The 22,697-nt window shown below is 29.8% G+C and overlaps 2 protein-coding genes across 10 annotated transcripts; one reads left to right on the forward strand and one right to left on the reverse strand.

The window, feature by feature from the left end:
* Window positions 1–27: 27 nt before the first annotated feature.
* Window positions 28–2,590, reverse strand: Stck (LIM zinc finger domain containing stck). 2 transcript variants are annotated; one of them, XM_076792691.1, is made up of 7 exons: window positions 2,263–2,590; window positions 1,643–1,756; window positions 1,445–1,557; window positions 1,179–1,371; window positions 972–1,113; window positions 639–897; window positions 28–468 (listed from the first exon to the last, which is right to left on the reverse strand). In XM_076792691.1, exons 1-7 carry the CDS (start codon window positions 2,268–2,270, stop codon window positions 269–271), a joined length of 1,029 nt encoding a protein of 342 aa, XP_076648806.1. In that variant the 5' UTR covers window positions 2,271–2,590; the 3' UTR covers window positions 28–268. The 2 variants fall into 2 exon arrangements, with proteins under 2 accessions (XP_076648806.1, XP_076648807.1); XM_076792692.1 differs by having other exon boundaries at window positions 2,190–2,590.
* Window positions 2,591–4,035: 1,445 nt separating this feature from the next.
* Window positions 4,036–21,904, forward strand: Usp7 (Ubiquitin-specific protease 7). 8 transcript variants are annotated; one of them, XR_013082605.1, is made up of 21 exons: window positions 4,036–4,478; window positions 4,544–4,730; window positions 4,806–4,970; window positions 6,312–6,410; window positions 8,226–8,501; window positions 8,826–8,944; window positions 9,056–9,190; window positions 9,562–9,756; window positions 9,840–10,011; window positions 10,114–10,306; window positions 10,415–10,568; window positions 11,006–11,200; window positions 14,914–15,135; window positions 15,427–15,721; window positions 15,892–16,111; window positions 16,189–16,356; window positions 16,932–17,436; window positions 17,559–17,630; window positions 17,692–17,791; window positions 17,928–18,220; window positions 18,317–21,904. XR_013082605.1 is itself a non-coding variant. In XM_076791363.1 (20 exons), the coding sequence occupies exons 3-20, from the start codon at window positions 4,880–4,882 to the stop codon at window positions 18,050–18,052; spliced, it is 3,336 nt and encodes a 1,111-aa protein (XP_076647478.1). In that variant the 5' UTR covers window positions 4,036–4,478; window positions 4,544–4,730; window positions 4,791–4,879; the 3' UTR covers window positions 18,053–21,904. The 8 variants fall into 8 exon arrangements, 6 of the variants coding, with proteins under 6 accessions (XP_076647478.1, XP_076647475.1, XP_076647479.1 ...); XR_013082606.1 differs by having other exon boundaries at window positions 19,827–21,904; XM_076791363.1 differs by having other exon boundaries at window positions 4,791–4,970; window positions 17,928–21,904.
* Window positions 21,905–22,697: the final 793 nt, after the last annotated feature.

The raw sequence follows: 22,697 nt of genomic DNA on the forward strand, positions 1-22,697 counted from the left end.
TGTTAAAATGTATTTGTAGTGTTTATAAAAAAAAATATCTATCAGTTTTAACAAGCTTTAATGTTTGTACTCTTTGCTAATAGAGCATTCTATTCAATAAGTACTTACTAGATTACAGTATAAAATATAAATATTTGATATAACATAAAAAGTGGTAGCAATTAATGTATAAGCACAACGTTAGATTCGCAATAAATAGTATCAGTGTAATTGAATATTGCGTCGTTCATGTCAAATAGCAAATATAAATGTTCTGGCATCTTTTCCTTTAAGCTGGTAGTTTTTTGGGATTTAAATCATACATTCGGCGCATGCGTTTTTTTAATTCTTGTGGAAATTTGTCGTAACATTTTTTGCAAGCTGGTTTTAGATCAAATTCGAAAAACTTAGTTTTCTGATTCATTTTTTGATCACAAAAAGCGCACGCAAAATGATGAACGCACCATGCTTTATTTAGGGCCGTAAAAACTGAAACATAAAGAATCACATTATAGAATACAGAATTAATTAATATCAATATTATAAAGAAACTTCTCAGATAAAAATAATTCGTTTTAATTGATATTTTCGCAAATGTCAATTTTTAAAAATATTATAATGTAATAAATCTTTTTTATATATTTAGACAATATACATACCATCACCAGCTATTACTTGATTGCAGACAAAACACAGATTCCCAAATAGTTGGTGATAATGTGTTTCGCAATAAGCCAGACCTTTTTTTTCGTAGTGTCTATGGCCTAAAAATGGTTTTTCACATTTTGCACAAACAAAGTGCTCAACATGCCAGTGTTTACCTAATGCAGTAACTACACGCTCTTCAATCGGGCGTCTGCATGCACCACAGATTGGAATTCCCATTTTATCATGACATCGCAGACAATATAATTCATTCTAAATAATACAAATTTTCATTGAATATTCAAGGAAATAATATATGTAAATAAAATAATATAATACAGGTGTACCATTTCATTAGCAGCATAACCTGGTCTAGAATTAACTTCTCTAGCATCGGAATTAAGCTCTATGCCACAAGCTGTACAATTGAAATGGTAAGGATGATATAATTCTCCACGGAAACGTAAGGGCTTGTCATCGATAACGCCGCTAAAAATTCATTATTAAATATTGTTTGTATAAACGAGATGAAAGAGAATAGCAAACACACATACTGGCATTGATGACAAATGTATTTTCCAAGTGCCCCTGCTTTCACACGAGCATTGCAGGTGTGACATAAAGCTCTACCCTGACATTTAATAAATCCTGCATCTGCTAATTCACCATCGCATTCTTCACAACGGAAACATCCTGGATGCCAATTGGCATTCATTGCTTTTATTACACGACCAATAACAAATTCTCCTATAAATGTAAAAAGTTAGATATCATTTAAATAGTCTTTATGGTTTTTCATTGAGTAAATTTTAATATATACCACATTTTTCACAACAGGGAGCAAATAAAACATGAAAATCATGTTCACAATATTTATATCCTTCAAATTCATAAAATATTCCATCAGGGAATGGTCGAAAACATTGTGCACATCTAATAAAATATAAAATTAAATTAAATAAATGTTCTAATTATTATATATTTAGTAATGAATTAAATAACGATTAAGTAATCTTACACAAAACATTGAGGATGCCACAGTTCCCCATGTGAATTAACAATTTTTTCATGTGCAACAAACCCATCTCTGCATCGGGAACAGAACATGTGATCCAAAGACATTTCTGTAACACTAGTAAAATACATATTTTCGATATCAGTTCTTTAACTCTTTCAATGCTAATATTCTACTTAATTACTTAACCTTTTAGTCTAATCACTTATAGTTTTAATATTGTATCATTTATTACTTTTTACATGCATTATTTATTGAATTACATAGGTTAACAATTTTCAATAATAATAACAAAAAATCCAAGTATGTAACAATGTATATATATCTATATGAAAATGGGGATCTAATTTCTTATTATTAACGTATAAAATCAATTGTTGTAAGAACTATTGTAATTAATATTTGATTTAGAGTGATCATTAATTTAAAATAATTATTGTTTTCCCATTTCGTGAAATCTGTATATCGGTAGACTTGATAATATTATATTAATGACGTATTAAAATAATAGTTTTAAATGTTTGATAATAACGGATTCAAAATTAAATACCTGTAAACGATTTTTTGACGCTGGAAGAGATATCCTAAACAGTATGTTTCACAAGAGAAATAATTGTGCTTACCCTGGCATTCTTTTAGCGATAAGAACTAATTAAACCTCACGATTTTTATTAGCAGTTCTACTCTATCTTTCAAATGTTTAAATAATTTTTAGGATTATACATTAATGATTGATAAAAAAATCAATCTTTCAATTAATGGGAAGATAATTGGTATGTATCGTTGACAGTAGATGAATTTTATTTTCCAAGTCAAATATTTCTATAAAAATATAATTGAATCTTCACAAATGTGATTTTACGTTAAAGTAAAGATGATCCAATGTAAAATTAGAATAAAAATTACGTCAGCGAATAATGCACCGCCCTCCTTACTTTAACCATACGTTTAAATGTAACGACCAATCAAATGTTAGAAATGCAGAATTACCTTTTGAGTAATAAACCCTTAAACAAGAAAATCTATTTAGAGTGGAAACTGCCAACTTCATATATTGTCATCTACTCATAAAGAATTTAATATGTTTATAAAACAGTTACGTTATTACATTATCATTGTCAGTTTCCAAAAAGTCATATATATATTATGCTCGAAAGATACAAGAAGTATCTATAATTTTTTTTATAAGGAAAATCAACAAGATTGGAACGCTAATTGAAATTTAACTTAAGCGTCCAATTTCGTTAAAATCTTCAATATCGAATAGAGAGAGGAATAAATTTTTCGTTTGTCGATATCGCTTTGTTTTGCAGCTCTGTTCACTGCGTATTGCTCTCATATTCATGCCACAGACGAGGTATAGGAGTAGAGCAATCACCTCCTTACCATTTCTGTGTCACATCCTACCGTGTCGGTCGGAACTAATGTTGTGGAACTCTGGTGGAACTAATATCACAGACGAGATGTAGGAATATGCCAGTTCAGTCATCTCATCTTATGCTGTTTCGTGTCTCACAACATGAAATACCGTGAGAATGTTCATGATTTAAAAGTTATTCTGTACCTTGAATTCTATTACCAGAGAGGAATATCCTCTCTGTCTTTATCATTTATCATAGGTATATGGTTTAAAGTTCTCGTGGATCTAGTTACAACATTTATGGTTCGTCAGATTAGAGGGCGTATCAGTATGTCAGATCGTGAGACACGGAATCCCATATGGTGATTGGTCTACTCCTATACCTGGTCTGTGTTCATGCGCACCACTCACTGATCTATATAGATCAGTGGCACCACAATATTCTGTGTGCGCACTGAAACGCGGTTCTTGGAAAACGTCGAAGTTTCGCCTCTGAAGTAGTCCTCCGTGTTACATTACCAACAGTGTTACACGTGACGTGAGTACAGTGGAACCATTGCAATTGACCATAGAATATTACCAGAGAGGAATACATTACAGAGTAAGCGGGTACTTTCATTGTGGCTGATGACTCTTGAGTGGTTGAAGTAGGGAGAAAAAGGCTTTCGATTCATTAAACTTTGTTATTAAAATACATACGCGTATAACTATACATATATGAGTACGTAAAATTTGCGTGTATATCTATTTTAGCATATTACATTGATACATTTGTAAATCGTATTATATGCAACTTACGTATCATTATGTGCATCTTTCATTGTAATGAAGGCAGATTTTGATTGACAAGCTTATTTACTATCAATTGACATGTATGAATACACCATTAATTCACATTATTGCAAATAGACATGCAATTTTATAAGATACCGAAGACTTCATCTATCACATTTTGTATCTAACTATTTTATATTTCCCGCGACTATAAAATAAAATGTTTCATTGGGTATGCTATCTGAAGAGTTGCAAAAATTCCATGATCTGTAAGAATTGTCTGCAGGACAGTTAGGCAGGCCCAGAACAGTGTGGCTCGTCGCCATTTTGTTTATTTTCGCGTAAAAGAGATTTGAGAGACGATCATCCAAGCAGATCGTCCTATCGTTGTTCGTGAAAACGTCAGCTGTGTGCACTGGTGACTACATTAGAAACCTCGAAGCACCGATAGAAGAACTTCTTTACATAGGGGTTTGTTGGCAGTGGTTGGAACAAATATTAAGATCCAAACCTAAAGAGTCGGGGTTCGCAAGAAGTACGTAGGCCTCCCGATTAGTAGCGCGCCGGTCCTGCGGTGCGAAAACCGTTTCTCGGATCGGGCGAGAAAGAGCGAACTAGTGTAAACTAAGAAGAGCAAAAAAGACAGATGGCACAAGAATAAGAAAAGATACAACATACAACCGTGGCGACAAGACACAGAACAACGTAAGAATTACGAAAAATATCATATACGAAGGTAGAATATATGTTGTGGGCGTCCCCCAAAACAGCGGGGGCACTTGATAGTTGCAGAAATTGGACGCATTGCAAGCAAATATCAATCGTCTTCGTGTAGTAAATCAACGTCGTTTTCGAGTCGTGGTGGTAGTGACGCGAATCTGGTTGCGATTGGAATCGAACAGCCGCAGTCTCAGCAGAATTTGCTTAAGCAAAAGTCATCCGTCCTCGACGAAAATAGTCAGTATATTGAACGGCAACAATCACTTTGTGCACGAAATTCATTTGTGGTTACACTAGTTCAACTACCTACAGAAGTAACCTCGACGGCGGCAGCCGCCTCCGAGGTTCCCGGCGCAATCAAGACGACCATCAATATCGGCATTGCGATGAACCACGTTAACGACCAGGAAAATCTTAAACAGCTCAACCTGGCACCAGTTCAGGTCAATGAAGTCGAAGAAATGGACACGCAGGAAGGTATATTTTATCCTTCTTTATTTGATTACATGTACCTTTTTTCCTATTTTTAACTTAGCTAAATGTTTTTATTTCTGCTTTTGAAGGTTATCAAAAGTATTTCTGACATTATAACATCGTAGATGTTGCGATCTATTTTCATTGTTATAACATTCCATTATAAAAATTATATTTAATATTTTCTACTTACGTTTTCATTACTTATTGTTGCATTTATGCATAATATAAATACGTATTAAAATATTTCTATATATATATGTATATTTCTAGATATATACATACATATATATATATACACACACATATATTTAAAAAAAGTATGTATATATATATATATATATATATGTATATATAAAGATACATATATGTGTTTCATGTATTGCAATTCGTATCTTTTAATTATTTTCATTAAAATCTTTCGTCCGTATTACAGTTGTTAAACATTAATATGGCTGAAAATAAGTCAAAATGATGAAATAACTTTTTGTTATTGAAAGTTTTATTTTAAGAAAAAAAAAGTAGATTTAAAAACTGTTGCATTGTATATAAAAACAGTCATGGCGTAGTGATTTGAAGCAAAAATTTCATTATGCCAGATATTAGTTAGGTGCATGAATATTTGATCTCGAAACTCATTTTTCTGAAAATAAAGTTTTGCTTGATCAAAAGACATTTGATCATCTGAACTTTTTTTGAACCTTATTATCATTCCCACTTCATTTTTACCATAATTGATGACCTATCCCCCACATACATGTATATATGTATATACTATATATACTATATATATGCAAGAATGTTTCTTCTCATTCAAAAATAATATTAACTATTTGAAAAATTTAATGAATTTTTCATTGAACAGTCCTCATAATAATTGGGCATTAAAAATTTGTCCATTTTTTTTATTATACACCGAACATGTGTAAATGATAATAGTTCTTCAATTGATTCAAGTACTCATTTGTTTTTCAATCATGTCATAACGATTCAAATTTGACAACATAACTCCTTTTGTCAAATATTTGTGTAAATTACTAAAAGAATATCTTTATAAATCTTTTACAGATTTATACATTATACTCAATTTATAGACTGTAGACAACTATTACTTTGAACATGTGTAATTCTTTTACTTATGTATAACGCATAAAATACAACAAATACAACGTGCACTTATGTTCGTATTCATGTGTAGTTAGTTAAATGTGGACCAATATATAGTTTATACAATTTTCCTTATTCAATATGTTCATGGAAATTAATACATTTCTTATTTTTAAGAAACATTATCTTTCTCTATATTTAATTTACAAAAGACATACATTCATTTTAACCTTTTAGAAACACCAAATGATGGTGGAGGAGATGGTAATGATACTAGTCCTATGAACGGAGAATCAGAATTAACTTGTATAGTTCAAGATCAAGAAATGGGAGAAGGTAATATATGAGAAATAAAATATTCATTTTGTTAAAACTATAGCTTTATAAGATTGTTTTAATATGTTTAATTATTTTTTGTATAAAAAAGAATTGTTACTTTATATTAACCCAAAACAATTCCAATATTCTTTAACAATTGATGCTTTTAATTTGGTAATGATTATTCTTGATAGTGATGGTACATCATATCAAATGACTTCCGAAAATTATAAGAGAATGATTAATAAGATATATCTTAAAATCAAAATATATCTTAAGATCAAAGTCCATTCGTTCAATTCTCCAGTGTTGCATTTAAAAAAGAATCAGGTTAATTTATACATACTTCAATAAGTCGCTCTGTTATAGTTGGTAACAAATATTATCATTTAAGAGTTAAATAAAACGTACAATAATGTATGTGATTCAATCATGAGTTCTTCTATAACTCTGTAAAATATGTGCATTTTATAATTTTTTTGTGCTCAATTTTTTAAATTGTTGATGCGCTTTACAGTAATCAAAACAGGTACAAGATGAAAGGAATTAGAATAGTTGTGATTATTTTTCACAGCTTATAAGAATTACTCGCATGTAGATTCAAGTTTATATTAATTGTGAACATATTGAATATTCTATCTTTTTCTATAAAATATAAAATTAGTACAAAAATATTATGATTCAACCATCCCGTATTTCCACTTTTGATGGTGATCTTAAAAATTTGGAGAAACAAAAAGTATAGATATCTTTCATGTTACCATAAATTTAAAAAGTTTTGTTCTGTTCAAAATATGAGCAATCAAAGTTCAGTGACTGTTCTATAACTTAGTAATCAGGAAACCACAAGAAATGTGTATACGTGTCCATTTATGGAATTGTAATCTCATCATTTATAGTGTAGCAGTGAATATATTTTTTGAAACTTTTGAATTTAACAATTGTAAGTATGATGCCACTGTTAAGAATAAAAATCTATCCAAATTTGTCCAACATACGTTTTTACTAGTCATGAAATTTGTTACATTGTGTATGTCAGAAGTTAGCAAGAAAAAAATATGATTGTGTAGTTTTACTATGATCTAAGCAGTTCTATATATTGTAATTGTAATTTAATATAGAACATCGTTTAAATGAAAGACTTCATGTCATCACAATTATAATTTAAAATAAAACATCACTTAGATGAGAGATTTGTTCATTTACTTATAATTTTATTCATTTTTCAATTAATCATAAAATTAAAATTTATTTATATATAATATAATATACATATAGTGAGAAGAAAGAATTATATTTATTATTATTAGACTATCAATATAGATGAATTTGTTGTTATCAGACTATAAAATGTAAAGTACTATAAAATGCCTAAACTTCGTGGTCTAGTTATGTTAAAAATACCATGCATTTTTTTCTATTCATAAAAAATGTAACCACTTTTAGTGCATTAATTATTCCTTTGTACCTAGATCATACATAAACCTCAAAATTATGTCAACAATAAGTGCAGATTTTAAAGAATTTAATTTATTAATGCATCGCAGAAGGTTAAAATAGATATTTTTTCAATGCTTTTGGTAAATATTTTTGTGATTAGCTAGTTAGATAATTTTAAATTGACCTTTCTTTTAGTAACATTTAGAGTATTTTCAAATATATTTTTAGATTAATATGTATAATGCTTATGTTAAGTTAGTAATCTTTGCATTGCACAAATTTTTCTTGAGTAGAAGTTTGGTCATTCTACTATATGATTTGATAAAATTTATTATAATATAGATATTGCTGTCAGCAGCTGTAAATGTCAACATTATTTTTATCTTTTACTAGATGAAGCAAGATCAGAGGTGATATTTCGCTTCGTAGTAGAAAATGTTTCTGCAATGAAAGATACTCAGTTGTCACCGCCATGTTACGTTCGTAATTTGCCATGGAAAATAATGGTAATGCCAAGGTCGAGTCAGACCCAGGAGCGACCACCTCAAAGATCACTTGGTTTTTATCTTCAATGTAATGGAGAAAGTGAATCAACATCATGGAGTTGTTATGCAAATGCAGAGCTTCGGTTACTTTCTTGCAAAGAAGGACAAGAGCCATTTAGCAGAAGTTAGTATACCGTAACATATCAATACTTCATTTCTATTGTCTTTAAGTACCCTTTTCTCTGTACTCGAATTGTTATTTAAAAATTTATTAGAGGTGTGCGAGAATCCGAAAATGTCGGGTCAAGAATTTTATTCGGGATCGGGATGGGTTCTTGGAAATTCTCAATTTTTGACATTCCCTAGCATATTCGAAAACCCGATTCGTCTCGACCCGCCCCGGCCATCGGGTACCCAAAATTTTCGGGTTCTCGTTCTATTGTTTATCTTTTCTCAACTGAGAATACATATTTTTACGTTTATCTAAGCAGGTATATACTTTTTTTAGAGATTCAACATCTATTCTATAGTAAAGAAAATGATTGGGGATTTAGTCATTTTATGACGTGGCAGGATCTTTTGGATCCCGATAAAGGTTACATTCAAGATGATACTATTACACTTGAGGTCAGTAAAATTCAAGTTTGCAAAATAAAAATGAAACAAAATTAATTTTTTGTAATTCCATACAAAGTTCTCCTTCCATTTAAAGTTTTAATATTGAACTTGTTAAAATAGGTTCATGTGATGGCTGATGCTCCACATGGTGTCAGTTGGGATAGTAAAAAACATACTGGATTTGTAGGATTAAAAAATCAAGGTGCTACATGTTATATGAATTCTTTACTTCAAACTTTGTATTTTACCAATCAGGTAAGTTAAACGTATAAAATATTAGATAAAGAAGTGTTGACGATAATGAAGATATTATCATTTCGACTAATAGCAAAATCATGTGTACCTAATAACCAATCAGACACCCAGTCCTTCCGGCTTCATTCCTTTAGAGCAATGGACAGTACCTAATATTAATTTCATTGTAATGTAGAATTGTCTCAAAAAATAATTTATACGAATAATAGAAACAATTAAAATTAAATTTAAAGACAACTAAAACTATTTTGTTTGGACACCAAAGCTTGATTTGTGTATCTCTTGTATTTATATAATAATGAGATCGCATAGATAAAACTGAAGACTCATAAGAGACACGAATGTTCAGTTCCCTATACATTTATTTTCAGTTACGAAAAGCTGTTTATAAAATGCCAACAGAAAGTGATGATTCTAGTAAGAGTGTAGCTTTGGCTTTACAAAGGGTTTTTCATGAATTACAATTTTCTGACAAGCCAGTAGGTACGAAAAAACTAACTAAAAGTTTTGGTTGGGAAACACTGGATTCGTTTATGCAACACGATGTACAAGAATTCTTACGAGTGGTAGGAGAACAAGTTTATAATAAGACATTAATCTAATGAACGAGTTTCGTTAGATTCATATATTTTACTTGTAACCTTTTCAGCTTTTAGATAAGTTGGAAAGTAAAATGAAAGGCACATGTGTGGAGGGTACTGTACCAAAATTATTTGAAGGGAAAATGGTGTCATTTATTAAGTGTAAAAATATTGATTATAAATCAACTAGAGTTGAAACTTTCTATGACATACAATTAAATATAAAGGGCAAGAAGAATAGTAAGTGACTAATCATTTTAATCAGTTTTCTTTGCTGTTATGGTGAAGAATCTGTGTTCATTACAGTGTATAAAATGGTATACGAAACTATTATTATTTTAGTTTACGAATCCTTTAATGACTATGTAAGCACTGAAAGTCTGGATGGTGATAATAAATATGATGCAGGAGAACATGGATTGCAGGAAGCAGAAAAAGGAGTTATCTTTGCATCTTTTCCACCAGTTTTGCACCTGCATTTAATGCGATTTCAATATGACCCAGTTACAGATTGTTCAGTCAAATTTAATGACAGGTAAACAACATTCTGTTAGATATAATATATTGAAATGATTTCAAATCATGATATGTTATCTGTTATAATATATTTAAAAAATATATATACATGTTACGTTTTACAAAGGTTTGAATTCTATGACAAAATAAGTCTTGACAAATATTTGCAAAATAAAGAAGCCACGAGTGCAGATTACACACTGCATGCAGTCTTAGTTCACAGTGGAGATAATCATGGTGGTCATTACGTTGTATTTATCAATCCAGCTGGTGATGGGAAAGTATGTGTAGTTTATATATTTATATTAAACTGATAAAACTAAATATATAGAATTACAAATAAATAACTCATAATAAATTCTAGTAAAAATATAGTAATAAAATAATATTTTCTGAGTACATAGCGTATCTACGTCTAAGTGTAAATAGATCATTATTTCTTGAAATATTGAATATTATTAATTTATTAAACACAATGGTCAAATGTTGCAAGATTTGTTCGCACATTTAAATATAAATTAAGCAAAGTACAAAATGTACACCTGACTTTTAATTAACATCCGTGTAAACGCTTTTTTTTCGTACTTCCAATACCTTTAAGAGATAATGGTGCATTTACATTTAATGATGGATATTCAGATATTCTAATTTTGAAGAATTGTATATTCTGAAATAATTATTTTTTCAATCATTGATTACACTCTTAACTCTGAAACAGTGGTGCAAATTCGACGATGACGTCGTCTCAAGGTGTACAAAGCAGGAAGCCATTGATCATAATTACGGTGGTCAGGATGAGGACATGACTATGGCTGTGAAACACTGTACGAACGCCTATATGCTGGTGTACATAAGGAACTCTGAACTGGAAAACGTCTTGCAAGAAGTTAAAGAAGAGGATATACCTCAAGAGGTCAGAAACGTCCTTCAAAGAGAACTTTCCCAGGAGTTGAGCGAACTTGAACGTGACAAAGACACGACTGACTCAATCAAAGACTCACACACAGAGACTACGACTCTTCGTCCGTGTACTCAAAGTTCTCGAAATCCAAATCTCTATATTCATGACTTTTAAGAAATGATAAACAAGGGAAACCGATACAAAGAACTGGAAAGAGTTGTAAATTGTTTATATTATTTTTCGATGAAACTCTTCCTACTTCTCAAAAATACGTTTTAAGCTAATTAGCTCGTAACATATAAGATAAAAAAATTCACGACACGATTATGACAGGTTAAACGCGAAGATGAAATGAGTTTATCAAAATAGAAACCTATCTGAATAGATTCAATATTTTGGATATATGGATTAATCAGAAAATAAGATTCACAAATTAAATTTAATAAATTAATATTTTTTTTAATGTCTCTATATACATACACAGATATTTCCAGATATTTGTTATAAGATTTCTCTTAATATTTTTTATGAACAGAAATTTATAGTGTTATCAGCTATAGGCTGTTATATCACCAAATGTTGATACTAAATACATAGTGTCCAACTTTCAGGTACACATTAAATAATTTTGAAAGTGGTACGCGCGCATTATTTTGCTGAATGTTACTACATTTGCCTAACTATGTCTTGTTCAAATATTTTGAACATTACATGTAAAATCTTGCATTATAATCATGTGAAATGTATATTAATTATAATTCGTGTTATATAGAGATTTGTTCTAGTTTGATATAAATATTTTAATTGTTTGACAGAGGATTTTTGGTATGGACGATTGAGTCACGAAGAAAATAAAATTTTTGATCATTTTTAACTTATTTTTTTGTTATTTAAAAATTTTATAATAATATGTATATATATATATAATGTATGTGTATATAATATAATATACATACATTATAATATGTATATATATATATATATATATATATTACAATATGTATACACTATATATGTTGTATATTTCGTATGCATATATTGTACATTTATTATAATTATATGATAAATATAATTATAATAAATAAATCGAATAAATACTGAGTGTTCGAATAAAGAAGGCCATCCTTTTAAAAGGTGATTCCATGCGTTAAAATAAGACGAAAATTGATAGTGACGAAACTGCAGTAAAGGCTGCATTACTACATTATTAATAATTCAAAATCGTGACTAGTGACATGTGATTTACGCCAGCAAAAGCACGAGCAGTGACGTATCGTATGAGAGACAAACGCTTACGATGATTTCGTAATTTAGGACCTATATGATATATTCTCTTTAAATTTTCACATAAAACATTACATGACATTAAATCTATTTGTTGACTGAAATCTCTACATTTGCTAAATATTAATGTTTACCCCACATTGCAATTGTCCAGATCAAAGATATCAATTTTATACTTGCTGTTCATTGTACTTAGACCACTTTAAACAACACACAATACATGTTTAACACACACTAACATTAAAGTAAAATTACAATTACAACTAAAACTATAATTGTAATTCAATTGAAAAATGCAGACTGTTTCCTATGAAAGAAGCATTTCTCATCGATTATAGTCTGTGTTGTCAGTTAATTTGACTTAAGGAAATATGAAAAATGTGATGGCGTTCATTCTCCTATTATATGTCAACACTAGCGATGTGTACGCGTGCATGCGAGTGGATGAATTTAAGAATAAAATTGTGCGTTTATAAGTGTATCAACCAGTTCTACACAAAGATTCACAAAGGTGGCTATTAGTATAATTCTATGAATTTGCGAGTAAGTTTAAAGACGTATAATAGTTTGGGTATGAGCTTCTAATAGAAAATGTTATTCATAGTCCCATATTGCATCTTCGACGTAAGCGTATGGTACGTATCACTGTTCGCGCTTATATTGGCCTAAATCATGCGTGTCATTATTGGATCATCATAGTCCAGGACGATTTTTAATTGTTAACAACTCAAAAACTATATCTAAGCCACAATTTCGTCACTTTCTTTTCCGTCTGATTTGGCATGTAAAATAATACCCTAAAAAGGACAACTTTCAGACAAATACTCTGTTTATAATCGATGCATATACATATATAATATACATATTATATATTTATACATATTAATTGACTGAAGAGAAACAGCTATAATTAATGTACGCGTTACACTTCAGATACTATAAAGAATCACAATCGGGCTGATATAGAATTTGATTATTAGGCGTAATGATGATGAGCCTTAGTATCGTTTAAAAATGTTTATTGTAATAAATATTGTACAATATTATATCTGAAACGAATAATTGTATTGTAGTATTTTAAAGCTTTGAGTGAAGGATGCACAGACATATCGCAGAATAGGTTGGAAATGTGTGAATATACTATAAGCAAAATAAGGGCATGAAAGACTTATTAGTTACTATAGTGAGATAATTATTAGAATTCAAATCTGAAGCAATGAGTCTTAACTCATGAAACATATAAAGTTAATGGATAAAGGAGAGAAATGAACAATAAGTAGGATTTATTAATAATGTCGGCTTCTTCCTTAACATGTCTTCTATAGTGTGTTTATTATTTAATGAAGATCGTTTAACAAGTGAAGTGAAACGTGATTTATATGATCAAGTCTATGATTTTCGTAAATTAACACTTCGAATTAACGTAAATAAGAACAGTAGTATACTGAACCTTACAATAAGGTCTGAATCAATTAATTGAGTCGTTAATTCATTAAATTTCGTCAATGTTAATAGTCAATATAATCATCAACAGATGCCACCTATTTATTTGTTGTTAAATATTAATAAATTGAAAAAACTCAATGATCATCGACAGAGTGAATACTATTTCGTAATAGCTATAAAGTACCTATAAATAATATACTAATATTTTAGACATAAAAAGAGTGAAAAAGTATGAAATAAACTGTTGAGTACTAGAAAATTTAAAAAATAGAATTCACATTAGTTACTTAGAAACCATGATTAATTTTCATTTATTGAAAATTTGCAGCCATGCTTTAATTTAAAACATATTTGTTTAACATTTCTTATTGTAAAGCATCTCCACACTGCTGTGATCATACATTACATTTTTATTATTATTCGGCACAAATAATGGTTACATGTTAAAACAAATATTTGATGCACACGAGTATGTCTATTTGAATTTTCAAATTTCTGCGAACTTTATAACTTTCTGAAATTTTATATATAATAGAAAACTATATGTTGTATATCATAAAAATTTCGGAATTAATTTACAACATAAAATCTAAAAATTTTTGAAATTTACATCTATTGTCTGTTAAATGGAAATACTCTTTCTGAATACGAAATTATTTACTGATTTTTTCAAGTTAGATAACACGCGTATATATTTTGTTATTTGCATTAACATTAGAATACTCGGTACCATAATTTATAGCTGAATAATTTTCATTGTGTAATCGTTTGACTTAGTAGTCTGTATTGCGGCAGATGAACAAAATTAAAATTACATAAACGAAAAACGAAATTCATTCTTTTGGTGTTTCGATCAGAATCTGTCCTCGAATCTCAAAAGCATGATACTAGTACACTGCTTTTCTAAAAATGAAATTTTAGAAGACAGATGAGGAAAAATTACGAATGAGACGAATTTAGTATGTATATGGATAATTTTAATTTTGTTGGTCTAGCTGGTGGAGAGGTTGCAAGAGGAGAAGAGGCTGGAACAAATAAGAAGAAAGGAAAGAACAGAAGCATACTTGTATATAACCGTCAACGTCCTTCTCGAGGATAACTTTGACGGTCACCAAGGAAATGACTTGTATGATCCAGAGCATGCTTTGTATCGTGTATTTCGCGTACGTAAGCAGTGTACCTTGCACGAGTTTCTCGAATTGCTGAGTGATAGCTTGGTAAGTGTAATTGTTGAACAATTTTTCATGCTATTACTCACACAATACTATATTGACATATGATATTGTTACCGGTAATGTTTTTCGTTATACATGATGAATTAATTAATGCTGAAGTATTGGTGTGACTTCTTATTATGTGCTATTAGCTTGGTTATATATAGTATTTTTGTGATCATCTACAAGTACGGTAGGTGACTCGAAACATAATATTTAAGAATGACTCATATGATTCATTCCAACTAACACTAATACCATTCAAGTATCTAATGTGCTGGCATTTTTCTACAGAAATATCCAATAGAGCAAATTCGTTTGTGGCCACTGAATGTGCGTTCAAATCATACCTGTAGACCAATGCCGCTCGAATTAGAACCTGATACACAGAAATCGATTTACCAGTGCTCGGAAAATCCAAATGCGTGGAATGTATTTGTTGAACTTGTTCCTCCAGATTCAGATTTGACAGCATTACCACCGTTCGATAAAGACACCGATGTTTTATTATTTTTTAAATTGTATGATCCAAAAAATAAGAAGATACACTATTGTGGTCATCATTATATGCCTGTCACCGCTAAAGTCCGTAAGTTTCATTTTCAAAGAGTCAAACATTTCTTACAATTCGATTTTCTCTTTAGAATATTGAAGTGTTGTTGCTCTATTGTTATTATTCTTTTATTGTGCATTACTTTAGAATAAATATTTTTGTCTTCCTGATGATGGAAAATAATTTACATGACTTATTTTACATAGAGGAACTTATACCTATTTTAAACGAAAGGGCTGGCTTTCCACCTGATACAGAATTAGCGCTTTTTGAAGAAATTAAACCAAATTTGGTTGAAAAGATTGATAACTTAACAGATCCGTTAGAAAAAGTCCTTGAAGAATTAATGGATGGCGATATTATCGTTTTTCAAAAAGAAGGAGACAATCAAATGTATGAGCTTCCGACGTGTAGAGAATATTTTAAGTAAGTTACCCAAATAGTTGATTCAGAAATTGATTCTGTTATCAGCAATTGCATTACAAAATTTTAATTTGTTCCAGGGACCTATTTCACAGAGTGGAAGTAACATTTTGCGACAAGACGATTCCTAATGATCCAGGCTTTACAATGGAACTCTCCTTAAGAATGACATACGATCAAATGGCAAGAGCTGTGGCACAAAGAGTTGGCACAGATCCATATCTCCTACAGTTTTTCAAATGTCAAAAGTAAGAACCCATCATTTTTCGAATACAATAGTAGTTCATTTGTATAGTATTCGACTAGAAGTAGAACAAATACTTCTAAAATTACATAAATGTTATAAAGTTTTAACGAAATGGACATACGTTTTTGAACAGTTTTTTTTTCAATTTGTATGTATTTATATGAATTCATTTAGAACCGATCTGTGTAATTTAGTATCTTTCTTCATCTAAAGTGGAATCATAAAAATTCATACTGTAAAGTACAAGCCACCATAACTAATTTGTAAATATTTTTATTTTTTTTTTTTTTGCATTGTCTATATTTCATTGTAAGTGAAAATAGATCTTTTACTTACAGTTATGATTGCTTTAACATTTTAAATATTATTTCGCGTTTGTACATTATACAAATTCCAGTCACGCATTGACGTAATGTAAACGATGAAAGCAAGTGGATGCATTTGTTACATAATGCGCACATTAGTAAGACATTACTGCACTTAGTTTTACAAATATATGACTGCAACACATTCTAATTTATCTTCTTTCTTCAAATGTGTATTCATATTATCACTCATGTTCTAACATAATTATAGCTACAAAGACTCACCTGGGCATCCATTAAAATGTACATATGAAGGTTCACTGAAAGATTTGGTTTCCTATTGCAAGCCAAAAACAAAGAAATTATATTATCAGCAGCTCAGTATTAGAGTAAATGAGCTTGAAAACAAAAAGCAGTTTAAATGTATATGGGTTGGTCCATCTCTTAAGGAAGAAAAGGAAATCATTCTTTATCCTAATAAAAATGGAACTGTGGCCACTTTACTCGAAGAAGCAAAGAAACAAGTGGAACTGTCGGAAAATGGATCTGGAAAGTTAAGGATACTAGAAATCAATTGTAATAAATTATCGCCTGGTCCAAGAGAAGATGTACCCCTAGATAACTTAAATACAACTGGCGCAAAATTATATAGGATAGAAGAAATTCCAAACGATGAATTGAATCTAGCAGAAGACGAAATGTTGATTCCCGTTGCACACTTTCACAAGGACGTTTTCTCGACGTTTGGTATTCCCTTTTTCTTTAAAATTAAACAGGTAATCACAATGGAATACGTATATACAAAAAGTTGCTGCGTATTTAATTTTTTTTTTTATAAATGCACGCACTACTATCTATTCTATCCCCTATAAATATTTCCTCATTTCTGTGTTTACAGGGTGAACCTTTCCCAAAAATGAAAGAGAGATTACTGAAGAAATTAGGAGTACAAGAAAAAGAATTTGAAAAGGTAGGCATCTTAATCTAATCTTATTTGATATTTTATGAGAATTCATAAAAAAACTTTGAAGTTTAAGTTCGCGCTGGTGACAATGGGAAAGCCACACTTTATTATGGATTCGCCAGAATACATTGTGAAGCTCTCAGATTTCCGTACGCATCCAAGTCAGAGTAAGTATATACGAAAAGAAAGCAATTATTTGATAATAAATAAGAATGGAATTAAGTAGAATGTAATAGATAGAATAACCAAACATTTTCGTTATACAAACTTTAAATTGATGCTGATGAGAAATAAATTTTGTAGCTTATCCACTTTTATACGCAGGCACATCGCCACACAGGCCTTGGCTTGGCTTGGAACACGTCAACAAAGCGCCAAAGCGTTCTCGTATCAACTACCTCGAAAAGGCTATTAAAATTTACAATTAAATTTTCATCCTGTGAAGAGGAATAAAATTAGGCAGCCACTCATATAATTTATACAATTCTATAATAAGAAAGCGTCGTCTGACACAAAATGGTTGGGAATGAGTTTATATATTCGATTCTTCAGCCAGATAGAGCGTGGTTTTAATATTATGATCATGTTAACGAAAGGTAAATCTACGCTTTGTATACGATGGATTAAGAGAGTGTTATGACCATACAATGACGCTTTATGAATCATGGAAGTTCACCCTTTCGAATCGACAGGGATTTTACGTAGTGGCTGGATCGATGGCACAACATCGATTCCACTATGCACCAACAAATGGATTAGACGCTTCTATCTGTGAAATCAGTTTTTGTATTTGTAAATATATTTGTCGCTTGATGGCAATCGTTTATAAGTATTTTTGAAAGCAGCGTTCTCAATGCATTCGATTCAGTCACGAACAAGAATTTGTTTAAATACATATTTTATTATGAAAGCGAATATGGATTACAACTGCAGAATGAAGAATCCTTGTGTCAGGAAAGAAAGAGGTATTTATGAATGAAAGCATCACATTACTCTTATAGAGGAGCCTGATTTTTTTGAGATCTTTATTATTTGATCCTGCCACGTAAAATCTTTGTATTGATTTAATAAGATCCAAAGAGACATTGTGTACTGTTCTACGTGATGTAATACTTGAAACTCATAATCAGAAAAGAATTGTCTACACACTTCTTCTTCATATTATATTCAGGATGTTTGAAACGCAGTTTGATACTGATCCTATAATTCTTATTATTCTGCACTCTGAAGTACGTTCTCGAATAAAAAAATGTTTATATTCTGTTTATAATATCCTTTAATCATAAGTGAAAAATATAGGTATCACTCTTTAATTAAAAACAATGTAATCCAAGTATTGTTTAACATTGTTATATAAAAAATTTGTATGAAATACCAACCAGATGTTTTTTTAACAAAATTTGTTTGAGTTGCTTTCCAAACACCCTGGAGTTTTTTGCGTTTGAATATATTCTTTTGTCTGTGTGCGTTCAATGCGTCTTTTCCTAATATATTTTACCGAGACTCTAGTAAACTGTGCAAATATATAACAGTAGACTAACACATTAACGAGGCAGAATTTTAATTTAAGAAATAAACAGAACGCTTCGAGGATAGCAAATATTCAACACGTTGCACATTTAATGCAAATAGTTATATTAAATATACGAAAATCTAAACGGTCGTTTATAAAGAAAAATCATTTCATGCTTATTTTTGTACGATTCATTGCTTTATTAATTATGTAATACGTTAACACAATTTGCAAATTATTACATACAAATTGCTTCCAGATACTTTTCTCTCGGATACTAATTACGATATATTATACGGGAACTCTTGTGTAATAGTTTCTTTTTTTTTTCAATTATTATTTTTTCCTGTCGTAACTGTGATGATAGTCATTCAACAAATCGCGCTTATCTTTCGTAGTTTCGAAATACCTGAGAATCCAATAAATATTAAAATAAAATAGAGCAATTTATTCAGTTTATTTAACAAATACAATTATTTATATCTGATATAGTATTTCGTCTCGGTCGTTGAAAAGAAATTATGATTTTTCATTGTAAAGTAAAATTTAAATCATATGAAATTAAAAAATTTCAATTAGTTTATTTAACTAAATATAGTCTTTTAAGATAATAAATTGTTCAACAATATTAAGTATATTTCTTGCCGTGAAAAAGAATTAATATGTTTCACTGTACCATGTTTCTTAAGCATATTTCAAGATTGGAGAGTAAAACTGCAACATAAAGAGTGCAAAACAAACCAGTGAAGAGTATTGTGGTAATAATGAAAGATGGACGTTGGAGTTGTGAGGAAATATTGCAATATTCTGTAAAAATTGAAGCATGCTTGTACAGGTATCTGGACTACTTGGTACCATTGTTTTAACAATGTATGCGTTTTACACGTTAAAGATCTAACTTATATTATTGGTTATTTCATTTTTCAAATTTAATTTCGATATCTCTTGCAACATCGTTAGTATTACCATTATGTAAAATATAATTTTAACAATAGGAACTTACTATACCCAATTTTTGCGTATTAGAATGACGGGGGGAGGGGGGAACATGGAAAATGTAGAAACTTAAAGGTTTTAAGTGGCGCCAAATGCAAAAGTGTTTTTGAAACACTGAACTTCGAAATTTTCTAGTGATATCGGAGTAATTGTGAATGTACAACTACATTCTGAATAAGACGTAGCGTTGAGTAGACAAGAATTTGATAGCTCATACATAAACGTGACAGCTTTTACTGGGAGGAAATTAAATCGAGCATGTTAATTTTGATATTCTGAAAACATAAAATATATTTTGTTGTTAATATATACAAATATGTATCCATTATATATTTCATTATCATTATTATTTTCTTCATGAATATCAATAATGACATAGATTCTATTAGTTGAAGTTAGTATCAATACTTATGACATTAATAGTAATCGTGTATTTTTTCCACGTAATCATAAACGGTTTACAGAAAGAGAATTGATTAAGTTATTGTTCTGCAATAAAAGCTGAAATTATCAGCACATGTCATACATGATCCACAGAGGAAGAACACGTCTGAATTATTTATAACATGTTTTAATATTTTTGTAGCAGCTGAACGATTGCGATTGTAAATGTTATCTATAAGTTTTCAATAGTTATTTTCTAAGCAAAAGGAGGTTATAATGCAAGTGTGCATAAAGAAAATAATTGATAATAAAAAAGAATTGCTGACACTAGCAATTTGATTTGACATGTCTTAATTTTTATTGACGCGAACATTCTGATATATTATTCTTGTATAGTATTAGAAAGCTAACATTACGACAGTCATATTTTATAAACTATATTAATTAATCGTATTAAAATATTATAAAAACTACCTAGTAGCAACATTGAATAAGATTATGTGTTACACATGACCTCATTTCTCGGTGAAAATTTTGTACATAAATATTACACAAAAACTCTTCTTAAATAATACTAAAATGTAAATATGTTGTTACATACAACATTTAATATTTTCCTATCATCACCGAAGTTACTTGTTATTTATTTTGTGCAAATTCGTTGTTATTAAACAGTCTATTTTAGTTATTCATAAAACATGTATTGGACAAAAATAATGAAAAAGTTTAAAGTGTGCAGATGTCTTCTATGAATTTAATCAGTCGTATTATATTATGTAAGAATATTATATGTTTCTCTCAAATTACATATTTTATTTATTACACATTATACAATGCATTTTATTTGGTAATTGCTGCTAAAGCATTTTTTATTGAGTAAACTATAACATTATTAGACATACAAACTGCCATGCCCTATTGTAATAATATGTTTAAAACGATTTACTTTAGCAGTATTCGTGGCAATAGCAATTATTTGAGAAACCTGTCAATCCTAAACAGAAGCACTATGAATCTTTTAACTGTACTATTACATAATTTTTTAAATAAATTACACAGAAATTCTTTACTGATCTGATTAAAGATCTTAAACTAATTTTTAATTTGCTTTCTCTTGTATTTCTTTAAAGAAGACTGAAAACATGTTCCATGATATTTTTCATTCTTTAATTCTATCATAATCCCATAATTATGAAGACACCAGTTTTTTGTTACATAGACAATTAGCTAAATAAGTTCACTTAAAAAAGTAAAATGTGTTCTTAAGGAAAATAATTTATTTGAACGGTGTTCGAATAAATACAATTGCAGTCGACTTATATATGTACGTTTTTTGCATCATTATAATAAAATAATGTAAAGTAATAAGTCACAATAAATACATGAATGCTTGTTTGTTACGAGTCAAGTATTTTTCGCTTTCATACACACTCTATATTCTACGATTACAAACTAAAAATAACAATTTTGCAATAATTATTTTTTACGATACGAAATGAAATATTTCAGAGTAATTATATATATTTTAAAAGGCTAATTTTGTAATAGTTATCGTCAAGTGAACAAAATTTGTTTGGTAAGCTATTTCCTCATATTTTGTTTTGATCTTATCTTACACTACTGCATGTTATCATTTTGTAATAACGTGTTGCTAAATAGCAACAGTATGCTCATACTGGAACACCATTTTTTAAATAATTCAATATTCTGGATATTCAAAAATTTTTCAGTGAAATAATTAAAAAGATATTAATCTGAAGCTATATGTAGCTATAGTAGCTAATGTAAGTTTGAGTGTTTATATAGTACTGAAGGATTAATTGTATGTATCCATCTATATATATATGGCTCACTGCTTGTCATTATTTGCTTCGCTGTCACTATTCTTTCCATAGTTTTCAACGCTCTAAATCTTACATGTAATCAAAACTGTAACGTCTTTCATAATTTCTGTCGTCATTGTTTTCAATATCTTTTCTCCCCCTTACGTATTCTTTGTATATATCTATCTCTCTTATATCTACGTTTTCTCTCTTTCTCTCCTATTCAAATTTTCCATACACCCTTCTTCTCCCTATCCTTCCTCAATATGCTTATCAACATTCTCATATTCTCCCCTCCTCTGTCTACGTATCTCTGTAGTGTTCTTTCAGTTTTCTTATTTTCAGCCGTTCTTCCTT

The sequence above is a fragment of the Halictus rubicundus genome, chromosome 8 (assembly GCF_050948215.1).
Source record: "Halictus rubicundus isolate RS-2024b chromosome 8, iyHalRubi1_principal, whole genome shotgun sequence".
Lineage (NCBI taxonomy): Eukaryota > Metazoa > Arthropoda > Insecta > Hymenoptera > Halictidae > Halictus > Halictus rubicundus.

Coding starts and splice junctions, on each gene's coding strand:
- Stck (XM_076792691.1), bottom strand. Junction 1,114..1,178: donor TACATTTGTCATCAATGCCA/GTATGTGTGTTT, acceptor ATGAATTTTTAG/CGGCGTTATCGATGACAAGC. Junction 469..638: donor TCAAGTAATAGCTGGTGATG/GTATGTATATTG, acceptor TTTATGTTTCAG/TTTTTACGGCCCTAAATAAA.
- Usp7 (XM_076791361.1), top strand. CDS start 4,880: ATGAACCACGTTAACGACCAGGAAAATCTTAAACAGCTCAACCTGGCA. Junction 15,722..15,891: donor GCCTGTCACCGCTAAAGTCC/GTAAGTTTCATT, acceptor TATTTTACATAG/AGGAACTTATACCTATTTTA. Junction 17,437..17,558: donor TTTTCTTTAAAATTAAACAG/GTAATCACAATG, acceptor CTGTGTTTACAG/GGTGAACCTTTCCCAAAAAT.